This window comes from Marmota flaviventris, chromosome 1, assembly GCF_047511675.1.
Source record: "Marmota flaviventris isolate mMarFla1 chromosome 1, mMarFla1.hap1, whole genome shotgun sequence".
Classification (NCBI taxonomy): domain Eukaryota; kingdom Metazoa; phylum Chordata; class Mammalia; order Rodentia; family Sciuridae; genus Marmota; species Marmota flaviventris.
The window spans coordinates 7453606-7474640 of NC_092498.1; the positions used below are offsets into that span (position 1 = coordinate 7453606).

At 47.6% G+C, this 21035-nt stretch overlaps 1 protein-coding gene across 8 annotated transcripts; it reads left to right on the plus strand.

Annotated features, from left to right (window-relative positions):
* The first annotated feature begins 547 nt into the window (after nt 1–547).
* Znf746 (zinc finger protein 746) lies at nt 548–20788 on the plus strand. 8 transcript variants are annotated; one of them, XM_027943297.2, is made up of 7 exons: nt 548–807; nt 3691–3990; nt 4078–4204; nt 5117–5263; nt 16214–16405; nt 16896–17021; nt 18066–20788. In XM_027943297.2, exons 1-7 carry the CDS (start codon nt 784–786, stop codon nt 19163–19165), a joined length of 2016 nt encoding a protein of 671 aa, XP_027799098.2. In that variant the 5' UTR covers nt 548–783; the 3' UTR covers nt 19166–20788. The 8 variants fall into 8 exon arrangements, with proteins under 8 accessions (XP_027799098.2, XP_027799099.2, XP_027799104.2 ...); XM_027943298.2 differs by having other exon boundaries at nt 18069–20788; XM_027943303.2 differs by having other exon boundaries at nt 4123–4204.
* The last annotated feature ends 247 nt before the right edge of the window (nt 20789–21035 follow it).

Below are 21035 nucleotides of genomic sequence, written 5' to 3' on the forward strand. Positions count from 1 at the left end.
TTTAAATGGTGGTGTCGTGTCTCGTTTTTCCTTCCACTAAAGACATTTCCTATAATAAACATTATAGGAAGCCCCACGTGGCTGCCCACCGGGAAGTACCCAAGCATCTCCCCGCGGCTGGAAGTACGTGTCGCCTTTCAGAGCAAAGACAGACGGGAGCTACCGCTGTCCACCACACAAAGCCACGTCCCCGCGGCTCCCGCAGCCGCGCGAGTCCCCGGGCGATCGGGCCGCGGGCACCCGGGAGGCGCACGGCCGAGGGAGGCCCTGGGCGGCCCCAGCTCGCGCCGGCCGGGCCCGCGCGGTGCCTCGAGCCGGGACGGGACTTTTAGCAACGAGTCCCTCGGGCCGGGCGGCGGGCGGCGGGCGTGACCCAGCGCGCGCCGGCCGCGGGTCCGCGGAGGGCGTCCGGGCCCGGGCCGGGGCGGGGGCGGCGGGGGTCGCGGCCCCGCGGGGGGCGGGGCGGGGCGGGGCGCGGCGGCGCGCGCTGCCGTTCGCCGCTCGGGCTGCAGGTGGGGCTGTGCGGCCGCGCTGCCTCCAGGAAGCCTCACGGGCCTTCGTCGGCCGGGCCGCGGCGCCGGCTCCCAGGATGCAGTGTGGACCGGCCGGGCGCTGACGGCGGCGGCGCGTCTGCGGGCGGAGCGGAGGCAGGCCGGCCACCGAGGAGCGCGGCGGGGAAGGCAGGGCCGGGCCGGCGCCGCCTGCCGAGAGGACCGGCGGCCGGGCCTTCGTGGGGCGGCGCGCGGCGGCGGCGACTTCCTCCGGGCCGGACAGCGCAGGGCCATGGCCGAGGCGGCCGCGGCTCCGGTAAGGGCGGCCCGCGCGCTCGGACGCGCGGCCTCGGGGCTCCGGGCGGCCCGGGCCCAGCTCACGGCGCCGCAGGCCCCGGGGAGGGGTTCCGGGGGCCGGGCCGGGCCGCGGGGCCTGGGGCTCGGGCGAGCGGGGCGCAGGGTCCGCCGGGGCCTACGGCGCCCGCCGCCCGGGCCCCGCACCGCGGGCCGAGCCAGGCAAGGGGAACGACCGCCCCGCGCCGAGTTCCCGTAGCCTTCCGGGGCTTCCTGCCCCCGACCCGGCCGCTGTCCCCTTGGTCCCCGCGCCCCCCCCCGCCCGGGCTTCTTTCTCTGCCTGGCGCTCGGCCCAAGCTTCCCTCCCCCAGCTCCCCCCAGCGGCCTGGTGGCACCTGGGAGGTGTCCGGCGTCGATTCCGCAGACACTGAGCACCCACTACGTGCCCAGCTCGCTCCGGGCGGCGCGGGAGGGCTGCTGTGTTTGTCGAGCCAGGCACTGCACCTAGCCCTGTTTAGGCATTATTTTGTCCTCACTGCAGACCTATGGGGTAGGTACTGTTATTATCTCTGCCGTACAAAAGAAAAACCGGAGGCCCAGAGAAGTTAACTTGCCCATGATCACACAGCTAAAAAGTGTGGGGAGACAGTGGCTCTGTGTTCAAGGACTTGGTGTGTGCTGGGGAAGCAGACAGGTACACCGTAAGGATCGTGCAGAACAGAAAAGGGGGAGCGCAGTGTCCAGGTGGAAGCATACCGTGGGAATGCAGGAGCAGAAGCAGCGACCATCCTGGCCCAGTATTTTGCTCTTCTGTGATTTGAACTGGGCTTTTGCGGGAGGCTAGTGTTTCATTAGACTGAGCTAGACCCAGGGAGCTTTCCAGGAAGGGAGGAGGCTCCGGCAAAGGCACAGAGAGACAGACCCCAGGAACAGAAAGAGTCCATGATCTTGGAAGAGATGACTTTAATAGGAGGCTGCAGAGAATTGGAAGGGGTTGAAAGGCCTGGACTTTGTCATGTGGGTGGGAACCGCTGAGGGATTTGGCTGCTGCTTAGACCAGCAGCTCATCTTAAGTGGAGTTTGGGTTTCCCTGCTGGTAGCTAAGGCAGCAGAGCTACTTCACACTCCCACTAGTGAGGCTGTGGACTTCAACAGAGCACAGTTCCCACCTCCCAAGCCACATGAAAATGATAAGAAGACTGCACCATTGTTCAACTATCAAAGAGGAATGTCTTCTTAATGATGTTGGAGTTTGCACAGGTGCCCTTTTCATGCAACAGGAAGATTCTAACAGTGCATTTAGAACATAATGGGATTTCAGGGGACGGAGAGCAGGTAGTGAGGGGCAAGGATATATGGCAAGGTTGATCCCAAGGAGGAGAAGGAGGTGAAGGGAGGATTACCAAGCTCAGAGCCCAGCCAACCCCCAAAGCACCAGCAGGACTGCACCACACACTCCTTGAGAGCAGGGCCCCTCCCATGGCAGTCTTTCCCTGTCAAACATCCCTTTGCCCATCCATACTCCACCTCTGAGACCAGCTGAAGTCCTACCTTAGTGAGGCTCAGAGTCCATCCTTTCAGACAGCCAGAGAACTTTTTTTTTTTTTAAGTAACATCTGGGCAGGGTTTTTTTTTTTTTTTTTTTTTTTTTTTTTTTTTTGCCTCCTGTAGCACTTTCCTTTTGTCCCTTTTTCTGAGGTGTCCTTCCATGTTCTGATTCTCAAGAACACACTCCAAATTAATCCACATATGGTTCCTAGAAGTCACTTTATTTTGCAAGTAGTTGCCAACATTTTGCTTAGGAATGCTTTTCCAGAAAGTCATCCATCCATCTACTGTCACCAGAGAAAGCCTCCATAACATGACTCCTCCCTGCCTCAGACTGTAGTGGGCAGATAGTCCACAAATGTGTGCTTCTTTCATGGTCCCCATCTGCTAGTCGGTCAAGCCTCTGTGTGGCCATTTCCATTGACAGGGAAGCTCCATATCTTTTGACTTTTGCTGCACATTTAAAAGTATGACTAAGGTCCAGTCTCTAATAGAGCTGTGTGTTCTATCTTCTGCTATCTTCTATATTCTGCTCGGTGTCTACCTTCCTCACCAGACTCAAGGGCATGTCACTCATTTCTTACAGCTACAAAAAGGTCTTGAGACTATCAGTTTTACATTGGGAAAGGTAGGAGCCAGGAGGGAAAGAGAATCTCAGGAGGCTCAGGTAGTGTGAAAAAAATCCAACTTGCTTAATGAAGTTGCAGTAATGGTAATCCTAGCTTGCATGGAGTGAGGGACAAGATCAGATTGTCTTGGAGAAAGGGGAATTGGCTATTAGATTTTTCTGTCTTGTTAAAAGGGGACAGGAGGTGCTTTAAAAAAAAGAATTGAGCAACACTCTTGTTTGTGTGGTTTCAGTGGAACAGCTGGGGTTTTTTTGCTGGGTCATCGGCAGTACAGTTCCTGTGGGTGCCGGGAGTGCAGGCTGGGCTCTAGTAAATCTGCAGTTTACCATTTCTCCACTAAAACACCCCAGCAATGCTAAGTCACTGTTTACTTTGCAAAATCACACTGAGCGCCTGCTGTGTGTCGAGCACTGTGCTGTGAAAAGCTGCAGTGCACCTCCAAGGCCTCATGGTGTCAGCCCTGCAGGAAATGGCCAGATAGGGTGGTGAGCTTCAAGATGGGATTCTGCCATGTGCTCTAGGGGCTGGAAGCAAGGCACCACAGCCACGGGCCAGATCTGAGATTCCCAAAGGAGGTGATCTCCAGGTTGAGATCTGGCACATGAGACAGGAGATTCCCACTTCCCACAAACATGGGCTCCCTGCTCTCAGCCTGCCTCCCATGCCTAGGGAGGTGGGGTCATAGATACAGTGAATGCAATGAGTGACACTGGTTTCTCTTTTGAAAGATTTCTCCATGGACAATGGCAGCTACAATTCAGGCCATGGAGAGGAAGATCGAATCGCAGGCTGCCCGCTTGCTTTCCCTAGAAGGTCGAACAGGGATGGCTGAGAAGAAGCTGGCTGATTGTGAGAAGACGGCCGTGGAGTTCGGCAACCAGCTGGAGGGCAAGTGGGCAGTGCTGGGGACCCTGCTGCAGGAGTACGGGCTGCTGCAGCGGCGGCTGGAGAATGTGGAGAACCTGCTGCGCAACAGGAACTTCTGGATCCTTCGGCTGCCCCCTGGCAGCAAGGGGGAGGTCCCCAAGGTAGCCTTTGGGTGCCCTGGAGTTGGGAGCCCTCGGGGCTGTGCCTGTAAGTGTGTGGGTGAGCGAGTGTGACACTTGTGGTTCCAGGTGCCCGTGACCTTTGATGATGTGGCCGTGTATTTTTCCGAGCAGGAGTGGGGCAAACTGGAGGACTGGCAGAAGGAGCTCTACAAGCATGTGATGAGGGGCAACTATGAGACACTGGTCTCCCTGGGTAAGGCCTGGCACTCCCTTCTCTGTCGAGTGGATTTTATAAGTCCCCAATCTCTTTCTGCTGGTTGTTTTCATCTCAGTGACATGTAAACCCCTAGATACTTTGAGCAAGGGAGTTGTCTGCCTCCTCCTAAAGATGATGCTAGTGATAGTCAGACTCCCCCTTCTGCCTGGTGGAGTGGCAGAGTGAGGAAGATGAAGGTCCCTTTCCTAATAGGGCCTAGACTGTGGAGGTAACTGCTGAGATGTAGATTGCAGGAACTCCTCTGCTCTGAGGTCCAGTCTCTAATTGACCACATATTGAAGAAGGACTTGCTTTACCTTCTCTTGCAGAGCTTTTGCCCTTTATGTGATAATTCTTCAGGGTCCATGGAGAATAGGACAGATCTTGCTTCCTACAGCAAGCATTTTCCCCTGCCCAAAGCCTTGCTGTCCCAGACTTAAGGGTCACTGCCTGGGAAGGGCCTGGATTCTGCCTCCTGGGCCCATTTCCAGCTCAAGATGAGCTCTCTATGACCTCAGAATAAAGGGCGATGAGGTGTCCTTGGTGAGGAAGGGAATGGGCACCGGCGTGCTGTTGCGCTCTAGAGTGCAGACCTGAGCTGTTGGCTCCTGTGGAGGCTTTATGCCCAGCACTGCTGACACAGGGCCAGGTAACTCTTTGTTGGCTGGGGCTGTCCTTTGTGCTGTCACATGTTCAAACCAGCCCTGCCCTGTGCCCAGCAGATGCCAGCAGCACCTCTCCTAGACTATACAAGATGATCAAGCTTTCTAGCAAAGTTGCCCACCTTTGAGAACTATTGCTCTGTACCAACCCAGACATTTAATTTCCAGACCTTTCTTGATTTTCCAGCTGCCTTTCCCTTGCTCTGATGGGAACATGGCCAAAGCTAACCTTCCTGTCTTTCCTCAGACTATGCCATCTCCAAGCCTGAAGTCCTCTCCCAGATTGAACAAGGCAAGGAGCCCTGCACCTGGCGTCGTGCTGGCCCCAAGGTTCCAGACGTTCCTGTGGACCCCAGTCCAGGTGAAGGGTGGGAGAAGGCCAGGGAGAAACCAGGTGATTGGATGAAAGCAGAAAAGTAGCGGGCTAGGGATGCTAATTGCTTGTTTCCAGAGAGACTGGAGAAACATGAGATGGGTGTGTGAAGTCTGCCTTCTGTAGTCTATCTATAACCTCTAACCTACTCAGCTGGCACTCTGGAAGCTAGTGCCTTCCACATGGAAACGGGCAGACCAGCCAGCCAGCCAGCCACATGGAATGATGAGAAGAGAGTAGAGGATTTGGGCAGAGAAAGGAAGAATCTGTTGAACACAGAATTCATCCAGAGCTTTGCAACATCCACTGGCTGCCTTTAAGTCTATTCCCAGCTGGACAACCGAATCCTGTTGGCAAGCTGTGTGGTCCAATGTTATAAAATTCATGAATTTATTTAAGGTGAATGTGAATTTTAGATATCAGTGTCTCAGATTTCCCTGGAGCCAGTCAGCATATTTGAAAGTTCAGAAAAGGACAGGGGACACATGAGAAAAACCACATTCCTGAGGGGAAGACCTTGCTGGGTTCTCTGGCCAGGAAGACCCTGTCTCTGTTCCATCCCTGCTTCCTACCTTGACCGTCCCATGGTTCCCTTCCTTCAACACTGTGTGACTCAGAATCTGTCTTCCTGTGGCCAACTCATGTGCACTATTTGTGTCTTATGTGTTTGTTGCTTCATCTCAGTTAGATTTTCATTTTATCAAAGGCAAAAGCACATACAGAACTGACCTTGTGACCAGCTTCTGCTAATGCACTCAGTGGTTTAGTTTAGCAATGTATTTTGAAAGTCTTCTAGGTGCTGAGGACTGTGCTGATGGTTGAAGTATAGAAAGGTGACCAGGAGCAGAGCACTATCCACATGGAACAACTACAGGTCACAGGCAGCCTCCAGCTTCCACATCTGGGTGGGGGGGTTCATGTGGCTGGTTTTATTTTCTCTGTAACACTTGCAGGGCCTTCCCAAGCTCCCACACCATCGTTAATTAAGAGCGAATGAGAGCCCGGAGGGACCCCAGTAGCCATCAAAACCCCCTCAGCACTCATGATAGGAGTCCCATGTGGCCCTTCAGTGCAAGCACTAGGGAGGACCCCTACTGTCCCCCACCCTCATCTGGCCTGTCCCTGCCTCTGTCAGGCTTCATGTCCCTTTTTCTTTGTCTTCTATGAATTCCTCCACAGTGCTTAGCAAGTCCTGCTGGATCCTGAGTGTTCTTGCTTCTCTGCAGTTCTCTTGTCCTCTTCCCCATGTCCCTCTGACACAGGGCTTGCAGGAGGAGGTATCCTGCTCCTCAGTTTTGCCCCTCTGCTGGCTTCCCTTCCCTGCTCTGTAAACCCTGCCCCAGGTGCTCAGGTCTCTCAGATCTCTGGGGATCCCCCTTTCCACCTTGTCACTCTTTCTGCCTTTACTCTTGGCGATGGCAGCATCCACATGGAGGGTCCCCGGCTCTTCTCTGCCCCACATGGCCGACCTTTGACTGTCAATGACAGTTACAGCACCCCTTCTAACCACCCCCTGCCTTCCATCTTTCCAGTTCTCTCTCTCTAGAGCCTGAGTGCCCTGGGCCCTTAACCTCAGGAAGCTGTGAGCCCTGAACCCTCCCACCTTCTCGCCATCCTGGCCCATCCTCCCTTCCCTCTGTGGCCATCTGCAGTGGTCTCCTTCGTACAGCCTCAACTCTCTGTTCCTCCTCTGTTCACTGTACCCATCTGGCAGAAGCACAGTTCTGGGGAAATCTGCCTGCCTGTTGTGCATCTGCACCCAGGTACCTGTCCGCAAGCCTGTTACTGGTCTCACCTGATTCTCCCAACCAGCAATGTCAAGTGAGCACCCAGCATTGCCCAGCAATCCCTGGCATTACCTCACTAGGCCAGAGATTGGCAAACTGTGGCTCATGGGTGAAACCTAGGCCAATTGTTCCTATGGCCCACAAGCTGAGAATGATTCTTGGTTTTTGTTTTTAGTGCTAGGGATGAGCCCAGGAGTGCTCAGGCACACTGTCCTCCCCTCTGCCATTGCCACGCCGCTTTCCTGATGGTCACCACAGATTCTTTTTGAGCAGCTATGAAGCACCTGTTTTCTCACATCTTTGCCCACTTTACATCATTTTTTACCAGTTGGATGGAGGCACAGTGGTTTCTTGGTTTAATTTGTATTTTCCCGACTGATAATGAAGTCAGGCATCCTCTTCATAAGGTGATGTGAATTGTTTTTTTTCTGTATTTTCTACCCAGTCCTTTTTCACTTTTGTATTGATTCTGGACATCCTTGTTTGTGTTCTAGGTGCTGATCCTCATCCACTATGTGCATTACATTCATCTGCCCCTAATCTGGCAGATCTTTGAGCTCTGCAGTTCTTCTGCGGACGTGTTGATTTTTGGTAGGCATACCTGCCAGTCTGTTCCTTTATGACCTGTGCTTTTTCTTTGTGGCTATCCTTGCCTTCCTCATCCAAAGTCAGAAAGGTGTTCTGTTATATTTTCTTATAAAACTTTTAAAGTCTTGCTTTCCAAATTTAATTCTTCAATCCATTCTAGAATTAATATTTGTATAGGCTACAAGGGAAAATTTACATGTTTTCCCCACAAAGATGTCGGCTTTTCCAGCAGTTTGCCATGTGTCTTTCTCCATTGGTTTGTAGCACAGCTTCTGTCTTGAGCCAGGGTTTCATGTGTGCTTGAGGCTGTTCCTGGGCTCTGTGGTTTCTGTCGGTCCCTCTCTAGGACACTCTCTCAGCTTCATAATATTCCTCACAATCTAGCAAACCAAGCATTCCCTGCTTATTCTTCAAGGTTTTTCTTGGCTATTCTTAGATCTTTTCTCTTCTGTATGAATTTCAGAATATTCACGTCAAGTTCTCAAGAAAATCCTGTTGGAATTGCATTTACAATTTAATGTTAGGGAATTGCTACCATTAAAATTTTGAGCTTTGGGCTAGGGTTGTGGCTCAATGGTAGAGCGCTTGTCTAGCATGGGTTCGAATCTTAGCACCACATATAAGTAAGTAAATAAAATAAGGTCCATTAACAACTAATAAAAATATTTTTAAAAAAAATATTGAGCCTTGCTCTTCATGGGAACACTTACCAAAGATTTCTCTGTGTGGTTGAATAAGGTTTTACAATTTCTCCTGATAGTTACAGTTTCTCTCCTAAGTCAGATTTGTAGAATTGATTACATGTTTTATGGTTGTTACTGGGTCAGGTATGCTATTGGCTTGGGTTTAGTGAAAGAAAATGTGTTCTCTCATTAGGCAGAGAGAAATATCTATTTAGAGGCTCTTGGATTTGTTACATATACAATTACATCCTCCAGAGTAGCGCACCTGTCATCTCTGATTTTGATTTTGTTTTTTTTGTTGTTGTTGTTGTTTGTGTAACAGTCTTGCTAGGACATTGAAGAATAGTAGAATGATAGCATCCTCATCTATGGATGACATATATTTCTAGAGTTTCCACATTAAGTTTGATTTTTTTCCATAGACATTTGAAGATTCTCTTAGTTTAAAGGCATGTCCTTCTGTTTGTGGCTAGCCAACAGTTTTTATTATGAATAAATGTTATATTGTGCCAAATGCTAGATTTTTTTCCCCTCTTTTTAAATAGTGCCTAGGTTTTTTTGTTACTCTGTATTATACATAATAGTAAATAAAACTCACATAATGGGTGGAGTGCTAGTCAACACAGTTCCCAGTATCCAGCACACAAAGAGCCCGGCCAGAACCTTCAGAGCCCATCATGCCTCCCCGACCACAGTCCCTGCCTTCCTCTTGCAGATTAATAGAAAATTCAGAAACAGAGCTCATCAGCCGTTTGCCTTCTTTACATTTTTATTTCCTTTGTACATATTCCTAAGTAACATTGTTTAGTTTTTGCCTGTTGAACTATTTATGAATGGAGTCTTATCGCGCATGTTCTTGAGTTTGCTTTTCCCACCTGACATCATGCGCCTGAGTGTCTGTGTTGGCGTAGTGCAGTTGTAGTTCATTCATTTTCATGACTTTCACCACTTCATAGTTTTCTGTTTTATGACTATAACACATTTGTTCCTTCTACTGTTGGTGGGTGTTTGTGTTCTTTCTTTCTTTTACTTCAAGACAATGCTGTTGTGAAAATTCTTGTGCGTATATAAAAGTCCCTAGATACACAGACATGGGTGTGGACCCAGGAGTGCCAGGGTTGTAGGAGAGGTGGTGTGCTCACCATCACCTGGTAATGACGAAGTGTTTCTGAAGTGGGGATACCAGTCAGCACCCTCCCCAGCAGGGCCTGGGGATTCCTACCATATCTTATTCTCACTGGCTTTGAAATGCCATTTCCATTTCTGCCCATCTGGTAGAAGTTGAAATAGTCGAAAAATTGTGATTTAAATTTGCATTTTCAAAATTAGGAAGCTTCAGCATTATATCCGCTATTTATTTTCTTGTGAAATGTCTTTTGTCCACTTTTCTTTAAAGTTGTTTAAATTCGTAAGACTTCTTTACATATTCTGGATATGAATCTTGCTGTCAGTTGTGGTGTTGATGGTAGGTTCTCTGTTTATGCTTCCTCGTGTTGCTGGGGATGGAACCCAGGGCTGCATGCTGGGCGAGCACGCAGCACCAGCCTGTGGTATATTTTAAAGTGCAGATGCTTTTCACTTCCGTGTTCTTGGATCTTCTAGTCTTTTGCTTTATGGTTCATCCTTTGTATGTCTTCTCCAGTTAAGAATACTGCCCAACCAAGAAAGAGGTCATAATACACGTCTCATTTCCTACCAGAGGTTTTCTATTCTTGCCTTTCATGTGCAAGTTCTTAATCCGCTAGGAATGGATTTTGTGGTGATCTGAGGGAGAGCCCTGGTTCTTTATCACTAGCCCTTTGTTCTCATTTTTCCTTTGCTATTTAGAGAAACTTTCAAGTTACCTCATCAAGCACCATGAAAAATGCAGTTCGGGTTATGGTTGGAGTTGACTTCAATCTACAAAACATTTGGGAGAAAATTGACCTTTCACTCTACTGAGTCGTATCATCCTTGACTATCCTCAGTCCCTCCATTTCTGTGATGTCTCAACAAAGGTTTATAATTTTCTCCCAAAAAGTAGGTTGAGGGTGTAGCTCAGTGGTAGAATGCTTGCATATCATGCCTTCAGCCCTTGGTTCAATCCCCCACACTGCAAAAAATAAAAATAGATCATTTTCTCCCAATGAGGTCTACACATTCTTTTGTCAGTTATATTCCTAAGTTGTTTTTTGTTTGTTTGTTTGTTTGTTTGTTGTTCAGTCTCTGTGGTCGGTGGAGTCTTGTTTTTACTTGGGGGCAGGGAACACCATTCCCTGCAGCTGCAGCTTAATCAAGGTGCCACCTCCATCCCCCTGCCCTTCCTCAGTCCAATTGCCTGCTGCCCCCAGGGATAGGTGCCCTCTGCTGCTTTGCAAGGGACAGGCTCTCTGCTGGCCCAGGTTACTTCTGGTTTTAGGGTCAGCATGAAGAATTCCTTCTGCACAGATAAAAACTACATCCTAAATTATCACTAATAAAAATAGCTTAACTTCACTGGCCTTCCTCATTTGTTTTCTCAGTTTAAGAGCCACAACAGGAAAGAAAATAGTAATTGGTCAGCTCCCTCAAAATCCTAATAGTATATAAAAAGGCAGTTGTATTATTTATTGATATTTCTATACAGGAACCTTGCTAAAACTCTCATTAGCACTAATAACTTTTCTAATAATTATCTAATGGTTTTCAGATTTTCTGAAAAGTTAATCATATCATCTTTGAGAAATAAGACTATTTTTTTTTTTTATTTCAAATCTTTATGGTTTATTTTTGTCTTATTTTATTGGGCAGGGAAATCCTTAAGTAGAAGTGATGATAACAGATGTCCTATGGATTCATGATTTTATAGAGAATAATTTTTAATTTTTCACAGTGAGAATAACATTTACTAAATGTCTCATTTACAAATCCCCTTTATCAGGCTGAAGAAGTCTCCCCCATTTCTGACTTGCTAGGTATTTCCAACAGGAGTGACTGTAATTTTTTTTTAACTTATTTATTCTAATTTGTTATATATGACAGCAGAATGCAATTCAATTCATATTACACAAATAGAGCACAATTTTTCATGTCTCTGGTTGAACATAAAGTAGAGTCACACCATTGGTGTTTTTATATATGTACTTAGGGTAATGATGTCTGTCTCATTTCACCATCTTTCCAACCCCCAGTGACTGGAATTTGTAGAATGCTTTTTATTTTCTTCTTGGTGTTTATTGAGATGATTATATAATTTTTCTCCTTAACACTCTAATAAGGTCAATTATATTATTTCCTAATGTTAAGGCAGTGTTGTAATCCTGGAGTAAACCTAACATAATCATGACCTTTATATACATTTCCAGACTTGTTATGATCATTTTGCTTAGGACTTTTGAATCTTTGTTCATGAGTGAAGTAAGCTCATAATTTTCCTTTTTCAGACTGTCTGCATTATTTGGGTATTAAAGATATAAGCTCTGATGTAGGCCCTCTGTTTTTATTTTCAGAGAGTTTGTGTAATGTTGGAATTTTCTACCCTTGAAAATTTAGTAGAAAATCCCAATAAAGTCACCTGAGCCTCCAGTTTTCTTTGTAGGGGAAATTTTGACTATCCATTTAATTTATTTTAGTTATTAGACTATTTAGGGTTTCTACTTTTTCACTGGTTATTTTGGAAAGTTGTAATTTTTCTAGGAATTTGTTTCTTGGATTTTCTGATTACTTGGAATGACATTTGTAATGCCTTGTTGCCTTTCTAACCTCTGCTGCATCCAAACTGCCTCCCCTTTTCCATTCTCCATTTGGTTCCTGATGCTGTCTCCTTTCTTCCTGATGTGCTTGCTGGAGATGAACTGGTCTAATTTCCTCTTCACTGGACCAACTTCATGCTCTCAGTATTCTGTCCTTATTTTCCCTTTTAGTAATTTATACTCTGATATTTGTCATTGTCTTCTACTTTTTAAAGGATTTTGTTGGTGGTGTTATTTCTTTCCTAACACCTTGCAGTAACTGTTTAGCCTATTAATTTGCAGCTCTTATTAAGCGCACACAAAGCTGTAGAAGTCCTCTGTGCCATGGTGCCTGCAGCCCATGTGTCTGGATAGATAATATTCTTCTCACTGGGTCCAGTTATCTTCTAATTGTCATTGTGATTTTTCCTTAGACCCTTGGATTATTTAGAAAGCAATGCTTGTTTGTTTGTTTTAAATTTTAGTAAATATGAGGAGTTGAAGACTTCTAACTTAATTGTATTATCATTAAAAAAGACAGTGTGTAAAATATTCATCTTTTAAAATTTGCTGAGATTTGTTTTATAACCTGGAGTGTTCTTTTTGCTTCCTCACTATGTGCTTGAGAAGCATGTATGCTCCCTGTATTTGGTTTCTACTTGTGTCCATTTGATCAGGTTTGCCAAGTGTTGTTTAGTTGTTCTATGACCTTTAGTTGGCGATATTTACCAATTATGAAAAATATGTATCAAAATCCCCCACCGTGAGGGCAATCTGTCCATTCCTCTCCAGAGTTCTTTTAGTTTTGCTTTATTATGTATTCTTAAAGTCAATTTCTTCTAAGATATGTAGCTACATCACTTTGTGTTGTTAATTCTGGTTTAGTTTATCTTGTATTCTGTGATATTGCTTTCTGCATCCTTCTGTTACAGGTGTGAGTTTTCTGGTAAACAGCATATTTCTGTGTTTTTTGTTTATTTACAGACTGATAGTCTTTGCCCTTTAACTGTCCAAAATTATAGCCACCAGCTACAGGTAACTATTGAGCACTTGAAATGGGCTGTAAGGACAAAATGTAGACCAGATTTAGAAAACTATGTGCAAAAAAAAAAAAGATGTATATGAAGGATGTGTGTATAAAACTATATAAGGTATCTTATTTTGTATTGATTGTATGTTGAAATAGCATTTTGGACATATTGGGGTGAATCCTTCCATCTGTTTCCTCAAGATTTTACAATGCAGCTACTGAGCCCCTCTGCCAGTTGCCTGTCCCGTGGGACCCTGCTGCTCCAAATCTTTTCCCTGGTCATGGTAGCTTGTGTGTGTGGATCCTTGCTGCCTTTTTTAGAGGAAGCTTTAGAATTTTTCTTTGTGGGGAGTTATTTTTTGTGGGTATGTTGGTAATGAACTTTCAGTTTAAGTGTACTTATATATGGGTCTATTTCTGTCTGAAAAAATCTTTATTCTATCCCTGTTTGAAAGACAGAATTCTGGTCTATTATTTTCTCTTAGCCTTGTGAGACTGTCGCTTTGCAGAAGTCAGCTGTTGATCTTGCAGGTAATCTGCCTTTTTTCTCTGCCTGCTTTTAATAAGGCTTTGTCTTTGAGAATTGGCAGTTTCACTGCAGTACCTTTACGTGTGGACTTGTTCAAGGAAATTAGCAATGTTCTCTCTTTGAATATTGTCTTGCCCCTTTCTCTCCAGTCTTTTATTCGTGAGGTTTTCATCTTTGCCTCTATAACCTCTCTTTATATTTTCAGCTCTATTGCCATGCTGAGGTCTGAGCGCCACTGCCAGGAGTATGCTTCCCCACACACAGCTTGGAGCCAAGGACAGGGCAGGCAGTGCCCTGAGTGGCAGTTTGGGCTTGGGTTGTAAGTTTAGTCTGCTGGGAATGTTGCCAGTTGGGTGGTGGGGTGTCTCCAGCCAGCTGCCCCACACACACACACCTGACCCTAGACCTGCCACACTCCTTCCCTAATGGGAGCATGCCACTCAGACCTGGGCAGGAGCTGGATGTCCAACTTTGTAATGTTTTGAACAACCAATTAAAAAAAAAAAAACTAATTTACTGTAGAAACTGGGGCTTTCTTAGTTTCTGGCCTCTGTTTGTTTTCCTTACTTTATTTGTAAGTCATCCATACTTTGATTTCTTTTTTCCTTTTTCTTATTTTTATACTCTACCCAGCATTTTTATTTTTAGCTGTCCCAGTCTGGAAGGAGTTTCTCTGTTTCTCTGCACATCTAGCCAGCCATATGCCAGAAGGAAGACTTGATGCTGCTTTTACATCTGTTAAGATGATCATATTGTCTTTGCCATTACTGTTAACTTTGTGAATTATATTACCATATTTTCTAGTCTCATCTTATCCTTGATAAACCTGATTTGCTCATAAAGTGTTATCTCTTTTTCTATTTTGAAAATACATTATGGGATTTGATTTGTAATTCTTTAATTTAGAATCTTTCATATGTGTTCATAAATGAGATTATTTTATACATTTTTTCATATACATTAGTTTGTATAATCAAAATTATAATAGCTTCATAAAAGGAGTTAACAGATATTTTCCTCTCAGCTTTTTCTTTTTTTCTTTTTTTTTTTTTAACCCAAAGGCACTTTACCACTAAGCCAGCGTTTTTATTTTGAGACTCGGTCTCACTAAATTGCTGAGACAGTATTTGAACTTGTGATCCTGCCTCAGCCTCCCAAGTTGCTGAAATTACAGGCAAGCACCACCTTGCATGGCTTTCTCAGCTTTTTGAAGATATTCCATTATCTCTGATGTCCTGATTATTGTAGTAAATCTGCTTTCAGGCTGGATGTTATTGTTTTCTCATTAGTACTTTTTAAGATTTTTTTCTTTGTTTTTGCTGTTATTTCATTTCACTTGAATGTTGTCTGTTTATTTATTTGTGTTTATTTTCTACCTTGGAACCCATAGTTTTATGAACCCTTTAAACCATGGGTTCATAATGCCTTCAAGTTTGGAAAATTCTCAGCCATTCTTTCTTTACCTACTTCCATTTGCCCCTTTCTTTGTTCTCTACTTCGGGAATTTCTACCACCGGTTATTAGAACTTCTTATTCTATCCTTCATGGCTCTTAACTTCTCTTTCGTATTTTCTATTTCTTTATCTCCAGTGCTTTGCTCTAGGTTATGTCCCCAGATCCATTTTTCCAATTCATGGATTTTCTCTTCAGCTGTGTTCAGACTGCTAAGCCATTTATTGAGTTTCTAATTTCCACAACTGCTTTTGTCATTTATAGAATTTATTTCACTCTTTTTCAAATCTACCTGTTTAAAAATAATTTACTCTCCTTACCTTGGAGATTCTGCTCCTTCTTTTATTTCTTTGAATATTTTAGACATACTTATGTTACTGTATCATTCAACCTATCCTTTTTTTTATGGTTCTTAAGAGCAAAGTCTGCCAGTGACTCCCATGACTGTTTGGCTCCTATTCTGGTCTGTAAGTTTTAATTTTTCCTCTAGTTTTAGTGTGTAGGGGAACCCTGTAGTCTGAGTTGTAGGGGTAATCCCATGGGGCAGGTTTGCTCTTGCCTGTGCTGGGTTCTCCTCGGTTTCTCAGCACCTTTTCAGTGAGCTTCTCAGCATAGGGCACCTGCACTGTGTGGGTAGTATGAATTCTGTGTAGATGCTGAACTCCAGTGTCTTACGGGTCACTTCCCTTGCACACCCCTGGACAGGTGGGCAGCTTCCTAGTAACTCCCTTTAGTGGTTAGAGTTTTCTTAGGCCCCATCTCACTTAGGACAGAGCCTTATAGATCCTGGCTGCCTGCAGCAGGTCAGCACCACATGGACATGAAAGCCCAGCCCCTAAGGCCTGTGTCCTATGAAAGCAACGCTGTGGGGTCATTTGTCTTCTACAGCAACTCTTGACTGAACTCTTACTCATACATCTGAACTCTTTCTTTTGAGTCACTTAACCATGTATATGAGGGTTAAAGTTGGGGAGAAGAGGAATTTGAGGTTCAGTTTTATCCGTCACTCCTGTGTTTTAAGTGAAAGCAGGACTTCCTAGAGCAGCTCAGACTTCCTCATGGACTAGCTTCAGCCCAAAGTCCCTACTTGCTATTGCCTTCCTTCCCATCAGACTCTTTGCTGTTGAACCTGTGTAAGGCCAGTGTGTCCATTTCCTTGGCTGCATATTTATGAGCTCAGGGCCAAGGGACTCACACACTCTCCCTTTCCTAGGCTCGGGGCCCCCTGTTCCTGCCCCTGACCTTCTGATGCAGATCAAGCAGGAGGGCGAGCTCCAGCTGCAGGAGCCACAGGCACTGGGCGTGGAGGCCTGGGCATCCGGGCAGCCAGATATTGGGGAGGAGCCCTGGGGCCTCAGCCAACTGGACTCTGGGACAGGAGACATCTCCACAGACGCTACCTCAGGTGAGTGGCTAAGACAGAGCAGTAGACACAGGAATGAGTTGTAGAAACTGAGGGCAAGAACTGGGGGAGGTTCCTGAGAGGCTGTGGGGAGCTATGGTCTCTCAGAACATCTGGTCTGACTAGTATAGAAGTTTGCCTTCCTTGAGGAAGGGTCTGGACTGAAGCATATCTCACAGGCCCTCTGGGAGTTGGTGACACTGTTCCTGAGTGTTCTTCTGGCCTAGCAGATTATCTAGACCAACACATGCCTGCTTTTCCTGTCCCCAGCCTCAGGCAGTGACATCAACAGCTGCCTCTTGTTGGAAAAGGGCTCCTTCTCAGTGACATCTGAGCTTCCCCATGCTCTGACATCAGAGAGGCTGGGTTGTCATGATCATTCAGAAAAGTCCTTGTGGGGCTCTTGGGGTTTAGCTGCCCTCCCCTCCACAGTTTTCTTCTGCTCCCCGCACTCTTTCTGCCCCTGACCATGGCTCTGGTCTCTTCATTGCAGGCGTCCATTCCAACTTTCCAACCACTATCCCACCCACTTCCTGGCAAGCAGATCTCCCTCCCCACCACCCTTCATCGGCATGCTCAGACGGGACACTGAAGCTCAACACAGCAGCCTCCACAGAAGGTATGGGGGTGGCGAGAGAGGAGGCGGATGCCTCCACTGGGAGCCCTGTTTTTATTGGTGAGGTACCCTGACCTTTGGGTGTCTGTGATCTCATGATTATTTTATTTCTGAATTCTGTTTTTTATCTCCTCCAAATGCTTAGGCTTGAGCAGTCTTTCCTGGCAGTATCCATGTTTTAGACCATTCTCTTTCATGTGGTGTTAAGCAGTCTATTCTAATGTTCTGATTTCTTGAAGGACAGACCTCCTCTCCAGACTTACATGGCTCCTCTGGCATAGAAGCAAACAAAACAAAGCTAAAACCACTTCTTAGGTATTGGCCCTTCCAAAGACAGGTGTCTGAAGGCCAGAATTGGGAGCATCACTTACCAAACTTATGTATTCGTTTTTTTTCTTCTGTTATGCTACCTCAAGTTATAATTTCTGTCATCTTAGCACCCACCAAAATATGTTAAAAGCCAAGATCCCTGGTATAAAACCTTGGGATGTGAAATTACAGTACCTTTATATACATTCCTACTCATTCTCTACTCATTCTCTAATATTCTCATCATTAACTGGGTGACTGCTTCTTGGACGTGTTATCTTGCTTAATCCCCTGATATCTGACATTCACAGAGGAGCTGCTGGTTGGAAACATGCCTGATGTCCACAGCTGGTACAAGCAGAGCCCAATCTCAGATTTATCTAAACCTATGTCTATGCCTTTGCCCCTTGGGCAGTAGCCTCCTTTGGTCAGAATTCCTTTTCTTAGGAAAGTTCATGATTAGCCTTAACAGCCAAAATGAAAACAAAAGCTGGGGGGCAGATCTGGGGGTTGCCTTGCTGTAGCAAAGGCACTGGGACACAGTATCCTCTGGGTCATGGGACAGCCTCACCACCATGGTGGAGTGCTCTGCAGAGTCTGGTCCTGAGGCTTGGCCAGGAGGGCCCAGAGTAGCGTCCCAAGGACTAAATAGCTGCTGTGCTTCTAAATGAAAGCATCAGATCCTTAATTCCTCAAGAGTAAGGGCCAAGATGATATGTGCCTTTCTGTCTTTCTCAGCAGATGTAAAAATTGTAATCAAAACAGAAGTCCAAGAGGAGGAGGTGGTGGCCACACCTGTGCATCCTACCGACTTGGAGGCCCATGGGACTCTATTTGCACCAGGCCAAGCCACAAGGTTTTTCCCTAGTCCTGTCCAAGAAGGAGCCTGGGAAAGCCAGGGTAGTTCCTTCCCTGGCCAGGACCCCGTGTTGGGGCTGCGGGAGCCGGCCAGGCCTGAGAGGGACATGGGAGAGCTCAGCCCTGCAGTGGCCCAGGAGGAGACCCCTGCCGGGGACTGGCTCTTTGGTGGGGTTCGGTGGGGCTGGAATTTCCGGTGTAAACCTCCGGTGGGCCTGAACCCAAGGACCGTGCCAGAGGGGCTGCCTTTCTCCTCCCCAGACAATGGAGAGGCCGTCCTGGATCCTAGCCAGGCCCCGAGACCCTTCAACGAGCCCTGTAAATACCCTGGCCGGACGAAAGGCTTCGGCCACAAACCCGGCCTGAAGAAGCACCCTGCAGCGCCCCCGGGAGGCCGGCCCTTCACCTGCGCCACCTGCGGGAAGAGCTTCCAGCTGCAGGTGAGCCTGAGCGCGCACCAGCGCAGCTGCGGCCTGCCAGATGGCACGGGCACGGCCACCAGCACCGGCACCGGCACGGGTGCGGGCACGGCCACCTCAGGGGGCGGCAGCGCGCGGGACGGCAGCGCCCTGCGGTGCGGGGAGTGCGGCCGCTGCTTCACGCGCCCCGCGCACCTCATCCGCCACCGCATGCTGCACACGGGCGAGCGGCCCTTCCCCTGCACCGAGTGCGAGAAGCGCTTCACAGAGCGCTCCAAGCTCATCGACCACTACCGAACGCACACAGGCGTGCGGCCCTTCACCTGCACCGTCTGCGGCAAGAGCTTCATCCGCAAGGACCACCTCCGCAAGCACCAGCGCAACCACGCCGCGGGGGCCAAAGCACCGGCCCGTGGGCAGCCGCTCCCGCCCCTGCCCACCGGGCCCCCCGACCCCTTCAAGAGCCCCGCAGCCAAAGGACCCTTGGCTTCCACAGACCTCGTGACCGACTGGACTTGTGGCCTAAGCGTCCTAGGACCCACTGATGGTGGCGACCTGTGAACACCCCCACTACCATAGCCCCCGTGGGCTAAAATGTACAAAGTCCTGAGTGCAGACAGCAGGGTGGCGTTGAAAGCCTAGAGGCAGAAAGGGAGACTGGCAGAACCAAATTCCCACATTGCTGAACTGATCACTGGAACAAGAGGAACGCTCCACCTCTAGACACAGTAGGATTCTGATGGTGAAACTGCATACCGTAGTAGAATTTCAAGTAATTTAACTGCAAACCCGGTTTTTGTTCTTGTTTCTTTTTTAATTCTTGAGGAAAAAGCTGGAAAACAGTAGCAGCATCAGTTGAGATCTTGTCGTGCACTTTTGTTTTTCAGGGTGTGTGTCCGCCATGTCTCCTGAGTCTGATGGCAGTGCTGGGAGGGTTTTGGGTGGGGTCCTGGAGGTGAGGAGGGCCCTGGATACCCCTGGCCCCAGGACTTCTAGGGATGGGTCTCCAGACAGCACAGTCTGTGGGAGTTGAGTCACTAGTCTGACTGGGCAGCAGGTCTGGGCCTTGGACTCCTGGGCCTGGGCAAAGAAGGGTACAGGACCTGGAACCCCAGCTTCCACTCAGCAGGAAGGACCAGACCAGGAGAGTCAAGGCAGTGGTCAGCTTGCCTGCCTCTCTTGGAAGGCCCCTAAGCACTGGCCTGGCTTTTCCCTATTCTGCACCATGCCATCTGCAGTACTGTCCTAGAGCACTTGACAACATCCCCCAGGGACTTCTGGGCCCCATCAAGGAGAGCCATGTGGAGCTGTCAGGTCTGGAGGAGGTGAAGAGCCAAGGCTGTGTGTGGAGCCCTCACATCTGGTTATGCAGAGCCAGGCCTGGAGCCAGCGACCCAGACCCCAGATGCTTCTGGTGTGCTGCCCCTCCTATAGTGTCTCATTTCCAGAGTACTTGCACATCACATCTCACTTGATCATACCTGACTTTGGGAAGCAGCAGGACAGGTACTTGTTTCTTTATAGAAATGAGGAGATGAAAAGGGCTCAAAGGGGGCATATCTCAGCCTCTCGCCATTGAGTACACAATGTGTGCCAGGAGCCAGGAAGAGCCACAGCTGGGACACAGTTCCTCCTGAAGCCTTAGTTTAAGGGAGAAAAGGTTTTGGGTTCTTCCCTCTGAAAAGACTTGTCCCACACCCAGTGAGTCAGATCCTTAGGCCTCAGAGGAGTATCTGGCTCCACAGCCCTCGAGAACCTGGCGTCTTTGGTGTGTGCGCTCATTCACACACTAGGGCTGCTCAGGAGGCAACCTGGGAGGCTGGTAACATGTGAGTGGCTTGCTCAGTCCCACCTCAAAAGTCTTCAAAGTGGAATTAGAAATGGGCCCAGATTTCTTGTCCACCATAGTGCTATCCCCACCACACACATATCCATTCCTGGTTTTTGAAGCAGCCTTTGGTCCTCTTGCCCAAAAGGGTTCCTGCCTCTCTTTGCAAGGAGAGGCCATGGCATCCATTCATTCACTCTGTCCTGCATTTTATTAGGAATAGACTAGTTAAGAAAAATGTTTCTATGTACTGTATATTTTGTACCTGTTTACACTTCTAATATTGATATAACTGATATTTTGAAAAATAAATGAACAGAAAACATCCTGTTAAAATAAAACCTAACCAGCACCAAGGCAGTTTGGTGGGTTCCATTCTTAGACCTGTGTCTTTGTTGCTAACAGACAGCCAAGGGGCTGTCTGTCCACTTCCTCAGCACCCTCCTTGTGCGCTTAGTCACCTTGAGCCCCCAAGAGGTAATTATCTTTGAGAACTAGGAATGGGAGGTCCCCGAGAAATTTGATTCCTTGGAGATAAACTGGCATTGGAAGGACAATCAAATCACACTGCATCAGAAAATAAACATGGCTTATGCAATTTAG